Source organism: Larus michahellis, chromosome 26 (assembly GCF_964199755.1).
Source record: "Larus michahellis chromosome 26, bLarMic1.1, whole genome shotgun sequence".
Classification (NCBI taxonomy): domain Eukaryota; kingdom Metazoa; phylum Chordata; class Aves; order Charadriiformes; family Laridae; genus Larus; species Larus michahellis.
The window spans coordinates 2034759-2043358 of record NC_133921.1 but is presented as its reverse complement, the minus strand read 5'-3'; the positions used below and the strand labels follow the sequence as shown (position 1 = coordinate 2043358).

General features: G+C 71.2%; 1 protein-coding gene across 1 annotated transcript; it reads left to right on the top strand.

Annotated features, from left to right (window-relative positions):
• Positions 1–134: 134 nt before the first annotated feature.
• Positions 135–4075, top strand: DMWD (DM1 locus, WD repeat containing). The gene is made up of 4 exons (XM_074567354.1): positions 135–512; positions 1081–1263; positions 2167–3339; positions 3760–4075. The coding sequence occupies exons 1-4, from the start codon at positions 147–149 to the stop codon at positions 3805–3807; spliced, it is 1770 nt and encodes a 589-aa protein (XP_074423455.1). The 5' UTR covers positions 135–146; the 3' UTR covers positions 3808–4075.
• Positions 4076–8600: the final 4525 nt, after the last annotated feature.

The following is an 8600-nucleotide window of genomic DNA, read 5'->3' as shown; positions in this document are numbered from 1 at the left end:
GCTGGGGGCGGCCGGCAGGGGGCGCGCTGCCAGGCCGCGCCGGGGTGGGCGGGGCCCCGCGCGTGACTCAGCGCGTTGCCATGGCGGCGGCGGCGGCGCGCGGGCGGGGCGCTTCCGGCGGGCGGTGACGCCCTTCCGGCGGGAAGATGGCGGCGGCGGCGGCGGCCCCGGGGCCGGGTGATGGCCCCGCGGCGCTCCCGGCCCAGCCGCTGGAGCTGAAGAGCCAGTTCCGCACCCGCGAGGGCTCCTACCGGCTGCTGGGCCCCGAGCCGCGGCCCCGAGCCGGCCCCGCCGCCACCCCCGGACCGTCCCCGCCCGCTGCCGGCCCGGGCCCCGCCGCCGCCCCCGGCTCGGCCGCGATACCCCCGGTGCGGTTGTCTATGGTGCGACTGACGCTGCCGCCCGCCGAGGAACCCGGGGGCCCGGCCGAGCGCAGCCGGGTCTGCTTCAACCTGGGCCGAGAGCTCTACTTCTACGGTGGGGCCGGCTCCGGTGGTCGCGGCAGCCGCCGGGTAACGGGGGAACCGGGGTCTCGGGGCGGGGGAGGAACCGGGCGTTAACGGGGGTTCTGGAGCCAGGCGGTACTGGGGACACCGGGATTGTCGCAGGGATCATAGAGCCGGTACTGGGGGGCTGGTACCGGGGGGCTGAGCCCAGCGGGGACGGGGACAGGGACAGGGACGGTGACCTCAGAGCCCCGGGAGCCTTTTGCTAGCGGGGACAGGGACGCTGGGGCCAGTAACGGTGACCCCAGACCCCCCCAGGAGCCATTTTCTAGCGAGGACACTGAAGATGGTGATACCGGGGACAGTAACGGTGACCCCGGACCCCACAAGAGCTGCCCGCTAGTGGGGACAGCAGGGAGGGTGACGTCCGGGTCAGTAATGGCGACCCCGGAGCCCCCGGGAGCCGTCTGCGGGGGGTGGTTGGCCTAGGACGGGCCAGGCAGCGGTGTGACGGTGACAAGGATGTTCCCTGCACCACCGGGGTGGGTGCGGGGGTGTCCCCTGCCCTCAGTGACATCCCCCAGTCAGTGGCGTCCCCTTTGGTGACGTCCCCATCCCGTCCCCCCTCCCGCAGTCGCTGGACCTTCACAAGCCCATCGACAAGCGCATTTACAAGGGGACGCAGCCGACCTGCCACGACTTCAACCAGTTCACGGCTGCTGCTGACACCATCGCCCTCCTTGTGGGCTTCTCCGCCGGGCAGGTCCAGTGCCTCGACCTCGTTAAGAAGGACGCCAGCAAGCTCTTTAACGAGGAGGTGAGACGCCAGAAGGGGCTGAGGCTTCCACCTGGAGATGGCGGCAGTCGGTAGGGGCCCGCGATGGCTCTGCACCCTCAGCGAGAGGCAGGGCTGCGTGCGCCACGACTCAGATTTGGCTCCCCAAACGTCCCTTTTTTGGCTTTGCCCGTACTGACACCTTGGGTTTGTGCCGTGGCGTTCTCTTGCATCCCGAAATGTCCCCATTTTGGGTCCCCAAACATGCCAGTTTGGGCTTTGCCCTCAGTGACACCCCAAGGTTCTGCCTCAGCCCTCACTCATGTCCCCAAATGGGCCAGTTTGGGCTTTGTCCTCAGTGACACCCCAGGGCTGCGCTGTGACAGGGATTCTGGTCCCCAGATGCGGCATCTCAAGTCCCCAAATGCTCCTTTTTCAGCTTTGTGCTTAGTGACACCCTGGGCCTGCACCCTGACACCAGTTTGTGTCCCCAGACACACCAATTCAGGTCCCCAAATGCCCCTTTTTTGACTTTGCCCTTATTGATGCCCCAAGGTTCTGCCTCAGCCCTCACTCGTGTCGCCCAATGTCCCCATTCTTGTCCCCAAGTGTGCCAGTTTGGGCTTTGCCCTCAGTGACGCCCCGGGACTGCACTATGACATGGATTCGTGTCCCCAAATGCACTGATTCCGGTTCCCGAATGCTCCTTTTTTGGCTTTGACCATAGTGACACCCCAAGTTTGTGCTTCAGCCCTCACTTGTGTCCCCAGACGTCACCCATTCATGTCCCCAGAGTCCCCGTTTGTGTCCCCAAATGTGCCGCTTCGGGCTCTGCCCTCAGTGACACACCGCGGCTGTGCCATGCTGCCGCTCTGTGTCCCCAGACGTGCCTGCGGGGCCAGTCCCGCCCCCCCTGACCCCCGCCTTTTCCTCCCCTCCCCGCAGCGCCTGATCGACAAGACGAAGGTGACCTTCGTCAAGTGGCTGCCGGAGACGGAGCGGCTCTTCCTGGCCTCGCACGCCAGCGGCCACCTCTACCTGTATGATGCCGAGCAGCCCTGCGGGGCCGCGGCCCCCCAGTACAACCTCCTGACGCAGGGCGAGGGCTTCAGCGTCTTCGCCTGCAAGAGCAAGACCCCCCGCAACCCCCTCCTCAAGTGGGCGGTGGGCGAGGGGGCCCTCAACGAGTTCGCCTTCTCGCCAGACGGGCGCTCGCTGGCCTGCGTCAGCCAGGACGGCTGCCTGCGCGTCTTCCACTTCGACTCCATGCTGCTGCAGGGCATGATGAAGAGCTATTTCGGGGGACTGCTCTGCGTCTGCTGGAGCCCCGACGGCCGTTACGTGGTGACGGGGGGAGAGGACGACCTGGTGACCGTCTGGTCCTTTGCTGAAGGGCGGGTGGTGGCCCGAGGTCACGGCCACAAGTCTTGGGTCAATGCCGTGGCCTTTGATCCCTTCACCGGGGCGGCGCAGAGCCCCCAGCCCCCCGAGCTGAGCGGGGGTGAGGAGGAGGACGAGCCCGCTGACCCCCTCACCCGCCGCTCCCCCGCTGTCACCTACCGCTTTGGCTCGGCTGGCCAGGACACCCAGTTCTGCCTGTGGGACCTGACCGAGGACGTCCTCTACCCCCGGCTTCCCCTCTCCCGCGCCCGGACCCTCACCGGATCGGCAGACGCCGGCATTCCCGTGCCAGGGCTGCCCCGCTCACTCTCCCGCTCCAACAGCCTTCCGCAGCCGGCGGGGACGGGCTCAGCCCGCGGCCCCCCGCCCGACGTCCCCCCGGCTCTCAGCGTCGGCCGCTTCGCCACCTTGACGCTGCAGGAACGCAAGGGACCCTCCGGTGCCGAGAAAGAACACAAACGCTACCACAGTTTGGGCAACATCAGCCGGAGCGGGGAGAAACCCCCTGGCGGGGCCGGCCCCCGGGGGCGGCTGGACACGGCCAAGGTGCTGGGGACGGCGCTGTGTCCCCGCATTCACGAGGTGCCGCTGCTGGAGCCCCTCGTCTGCAAGAAGATCGCCCACGAGCGGCTGACGGTGCTGCTCTTCCTGGAGGACTGCATCGTCACCGCCTGCCAGGAGGGACTCATCTGCACCTGGGCACGGCCCGGCAAGGCCGTGAGTGCGCGGGGCGGGGGGGGGGCCTGGGGGGACACGAGGGGTCCCACCTACAGCCTGGGGGGGTTGGAGAGGGATTTTTTGGGAGCTGGAAGGGACGCGAGGGACCCACCGGCAGCCCTGGGGGGGTTGGAGAGGGGCTTTGGGGGGGGCTGGGGGGGCCATGAGGGGTCCCATCAGAAGCCTGGGGGGCTTGGAGAGGGGTTTTGGGGGGCTGGGGTGGATGTGGGGGATCCCAGCAGCAGCCTGGGAGGGTCGGAGAGGGGCTTTGGGGGGCACTGGGGGGCCATGAAGGGTCCCAGCAGCAGCCTGGGGGGGTCAGAGAGGGGCTTTGGGGGCTGGGGAGGACAGACATGGCGGGGGGGGGAACCAGTGTGTGTGGGGGTCCCCCCCGGTGACTGAGGTCCCCCTCCCTGGCAGGGACTGTCCTCGCAGAACGGCGGCTCTCCCAGCGGCACTGTGGTATAGCTGTCACTGTCACCGTCACCCGTACGTACCCCCGCGGCCGCCACCGCTCCAGGACACCACTCCGTCCCCGTACTACTGAGCCCCCCGGGTGGGCGGGCGGGCGCCCCGTTGTCCCCACGGCCACCCACTGTCCCCTGTCCCTGGTGGGGCGGTGGCACCGCGGTGTCGCGCCGGCGGGGCGCCCTGTGCCTTCGTCACTTTATGTCCCCGCCACGGCGTGGGGCCACCGGGCTCTGCCCTTATTTATACTAAAGAGACTCTTTTCGCACTCGGGGTGGCCCTGATGTGTCTGGGGACAGGGACAGGTTGGGGACACCGGGGGCAGGGATGAGGGCTGGTGCGCAGGGATGGGTGGGGGACACGCTGGGCGACATGTGGGGACGACGATGGGGACAGACTGGCGATACGATAGGTGACACATGGGGATCCAGGATGGACTGGGGACACGATGGGGACACTGGAGACACGATGGGTGGCACGTGGGGACGTGATGGGCCACACATGGGGATGCAGGGACAGACTGGAGACAGAATGGGGACACAGGGAGTGACGTATGGGGACAGGGGGGCAGCCTGGGGACGCTGCAGGGCCACGGGGACAGCAGGCAGCAGCCGGTGCCCCATGGGGACAGCCCAGGGACACGGCAGTGCTGTCCCCCTGTCCCCCGGGGCCGGGACACACGCACCCCCCCCCCCCCAGGGGCCATTCTGGGGTCCCCCCGTGTGTGTCGCCATGTGTGTCCCCCCCCACGCAGAGGCCAGTTGCAGAAACACAATTTTATTCTCGTCTCTTCCCCTGGAGGGGGGGCAACAAACTGGGGGCGGGGGGGCGGGGAGGGTAAGAAGATGGAGGGAGGGGCAAAAAACCGGGGGGAGGGGGCAAAAAAAACAGGGGGGGCAATAAGCTGGGTGGTGGGATGGGCAAAAAATGGAGGGGGGGGGTATAAATAATGGGGGGCTTAGTGCAAACGTGGGGCGTCCCTACAAATAAATTACTAGTGGAGGGGCCCTGGGGGGCCCCCCCAGGGTGGCACGGGGGGGGGGAGGGTGTGTGTGTGCCCCCCACCCACCTCGGGGGGGGGGGTTGGGTCCTGCCGCCCCTCATTGCCGGTCATGGGGGCAACGGTGCACACATACCCCCCCCGGGGGTCCCTGGGGGGGGGGGGGGGGCCGGACACCTGGGTCCCCGCCCCTGTGCCTAGTGGTTACGGGGGGATTATGTACAGTGGGGGACGTACCCCCCCCCCGCCGTGGGGTGGGGGTGTCAAGTGCAAGAAAAGGGGGTGCTGGTGAGCCCGGACGCCTGGGTTCCCCCCCTCAAGGGGGGGTTCCCGGGGGGGCGGGAGGGTGCAGGCCGGCAGCGCAGAGCAGCAGGCAGTCCTTGGTGGCACCGGGACGGGGGACCTGGGGATGGGAGGGGGGTCAGGGCACACTGCGGTGGCCCTGTCACACCCCACCCCCCCACCCCATCCCCATCCCGTCCAGCCGCCCCCCCCACCCCACCCCCGCCTCGTTGGGGACCCCCCAGATTTGGGGGTGCGGGGGGGGGGGGGGGAGTACACGGCCTGGTTTGATGCGGCCTTGGGTGACAAATGGTGGTGAGGGGGGTGGCACTGCCCGGGGGGGTGGCAGGGCCTGAGGTGACGCAGCCTGGGGGGTGGCAGTGCCGGAGGTGACACTTTCCAGGGGGGTGGCAGTGCCGGAGGTGACACTTCTCAGAGGGTGGCAATGCTGTGGGTGACACTTTCCAGGGTGGTGGCAGTGCCGGAGGTGACAGCCCGGGGCGGTGGCACTGCCTGGCGGTGGCCCAGAGCTCCATGGCCATGCCCGGTGGTGGCCGTGCCCGGTGGTGGCCATGCCAGCGGTGGTGGCAGCGGCAGCGGGTGGCCGTGCCAGGGGTGTCCCAGCCGTGGTTGTCCCCTCCCGGGGTTATCCCAGGCAGAGCGGGTGGCCGTGCCTGGGGGTGGCAGTGGGGGGGACAGCCATGCCTTGGGTGGGGCGGGGGGGGGATGGTGGCAGTGGCGGGGGGGGGGAGGTGACAGTGACAGTGCCACGTACCCGGGCCCAGAGCAGCAGGTGCCGGGACAGGGGCACCCCCAGGGGGGAGCGGAAAAGCCGGGGGGGGCCCCCGCTGCCGGGCTGCGGAGAGAGCAGAGAGCGTCAGCGGCCCCCGCACCCCCAAAACCGCCCCCCCCCCCCAAACCCCTCCCCGTGCCCCCTCAAACCCTGCCCCCCCCCCCCAGCCTTACGTCCGTCGGGGGCTCCGCGGGGGGGGCCGTGATGGCGGGGGGCTGCCCCGCGCCTCCTGCAAGGGAAACGGAGGGGGAGGGTCAGGGCCGGACCCCCCCAAACACTCTTTTTGGGGTGTTCCCCGCCCCCCCCCGTTTTGAGGAGAGGATAAGGCCCCAAGCCGCCCCCCCCCCCTTTTTCCTGTGTCCCTCCCCCCATACCCTTTCTAGCACCTCCCCACTTTGGGGTGCCCCCCCCAGTACCCTTTTTGGGGGTTCCCCCCATCTTGGGGGTGGGGGTGTCGAGGTCCCAATTCCGCCCCCCCCCCACTGCCATCCTGCGGAGGGTTTCAGGGCTACCGAAAGGATTTGGGGGGGTTCGGGGGGGCTTGAGTGGATGAAGGGGGGGACTTGGAGGGGGGGGAGTCAAGCTCTGCCAAGGGACTTTGGGGGGGGCCCAAGTGACTGGGGGGGGGGGGGGAGGCGTGTCTGAGGGGTGTTGGGGGCATGTAAAGGGGGCTGCAGGGTGTCCCTGGGGGGTACCCGAAGGGTTTGGGGGGGGGGGGGAACACGACACACACGTAGAGGGGGGGTCCTTACCTTCGTGCGGGGGGGGGCCAGGCCCCGGGGGGGGGCTCTGCAGCCGCCGCAGCTTCGTTTCCAGTTCCAGGTTGCGGCTCTCGGCCTCCTGCAGGCGCCTGGGGGCGGGGGGTGCATCAGCTGGGGACCCTCGGGGACACCCCCACCCCCCCACCCGCCCGGGACCCCCTTGGTCCCCGCTGTCCCTGCCCTGGGGCGGTGGCCCCCCTGCGGTACCCGGGGTCCCTGGTGTCACACCCCCTCCCCCCCGTCCCTGCTGTCACCCTGGGGGGGGGGGGTGGGGGGGGGGGTTGTCCCAGTGCCTGCTGTCACCCGGGGGCCCTGGTGTCCCCCCCGATGTCCCCCCCGATGTCTCCCCCCCCCCCCCCACTGGCTGTCACCAAGGTGTCACCCCCCCACCCCCAGCACCTGCTGTCACCCGGGGGTCCCTCCTGTCACCCCCCACCCCGGCCCCCAGCGTCGCCCACGGCCCCCACCCGCTGTCACTCCCGGTACCGGTGTCCCCCCCCCCCGCCCCACCCCCGCCGGTGTCGCCCCCGCCCCGTACCGGGCCAGCCCCTGCCCGGCCGCCCGCAGCAGCCCCAGCTCCCGCTCCAGCGCCGCCCGCCCGCTGCGCTCCGCCGCCAGCGCCGCCCGCAGCTCCGGCACCGGCCCCGGCCCCGGCCCCGCCGCCGGTCGCGCCTGCGGGAACCGCGTATTCATGGGGACCCCCCCCCCCCCCGCCCCCCGCCCGGGATCTCCGACTGAGAATTCCCCTCCGGGACCGGGATCGCCCCCCCACCAGCACCGACACCCCCCGCCCCGGGACCCCAGGGCGACCTCCGAGTACCGACTTTCCCCCCCCCCCCCCGCCCCGGGAGCCCCGGGGATCGGTGTGTCGTCCCCCCCCTCCCCTGACACCGGGACCCCTCCCGGGGCACCGGGAGCCCCGGGGATCGGGCACACACACCGCCCCCCCCCCCCCTTCCCCTCCCCCGGCAGCGGGACCCCACACCCCCCACACCCCCCCCCCCCCCCCCAACACACACCGGCTCCTCGGGGGGTGCCCGGGTGGGCTCCGCGCCCGTGGGGGCTGCACAGCCGGGGGGCGGCGTCGGCGGGGGAGCCCCCGCAGCTGGGGGGGGGCCCTTGGGGGCAGGGGCGCCCTGGGACGTGGGGGGGTCCTTGGGCGTGGGGGCGCCCTGGCATGTGGGGGGGCCCTGGGATGTGGGGGGGCCCTTGGGGGCGGGGAGCCCCTGGGATGTGGGGGACCCCTGGGATGGGGGGGGGGCCTGCGATGTGGGGGGGCCCTTGGGGGCGGGGAGCCCCTGGGATGTGGGGGGGGCTTTCGATGTGGGGGGACCCTGCGATGTGGGGGGGCCCTTGGGGGCGGGGGGCCCCTGCGATGTGGGGGGCCCCTGGGAGGTGGAGGACCCTTGGGATGTGGGGGGTCCCTTGGGGGCGGGGGTCCCCTGGGATGTGGGGGGGCCCTGCGGTGTAGGGGGTCCCTTAGGGGCAGGGAGCCCCTGGGATGTGAGGGGGCCCTGGGATGTGGGGAGGCCCTTGGGGGCGGGGGGGCCCTGGGATGTGGAGGACCCCTTGGATGTGGGGGGCCCCTGGGATGTGGGGGGGCCCTTGGGGGCGGGGGACCCCTTGGATGTGGGGGGGCCCTTGGGGGCGGGGGGCCCCTGGGATGTAGGGGGGCCCTGGGATGTGGGGGGGCCCTTGGGGGCGGGGGACCCCTGGGATGTGGGGGGGCCCTTAGGGGCAGGGAGCCCCTGGGATGTGGGGGGGCCCTGGGATGTGGGGGGGCCCTTGGGGGCAGGAGGCCCCTGGGATGTGGGGGGGCCTTTAGGGGCAGAGAGCCCCTGGGATGTGGGGGGGCCCTTGGGGGCGGGAGGCCCCTGGGATGTGGAGGACCCCTTGGATGTGGGGGGGGCCGGGGGTGAGGGATGCCCTTTTGGGGGGGTCCCTTTTTGCAGGGGGG

Excerpts from the sequence above, each read along its gene's own strand:
- DMWD (XM_074567354.1), top strand. The coding sequence starts at position 147 with ATGGCGGCGGCGGCGGCGGCCCCGGGGCCGGGTGATGGCCCCGCGGCG. Across the intron at positions 1,264-2,166 it reads GCAAGCTCTTTAACGAGGAG|CGCCTGATCGACAAGACGAA; the intron begins GTGAGACGCCAG and ends CCCTCCCCGCAG. Across the intron at positions 3,340-3,759 it reads GGGCACGGCCCGGCAAGGCC|GGACTGTCCTCGCAGAACGG; the intron begins GTGAGTGCGCGG and ends CCTCCCTGGCAG.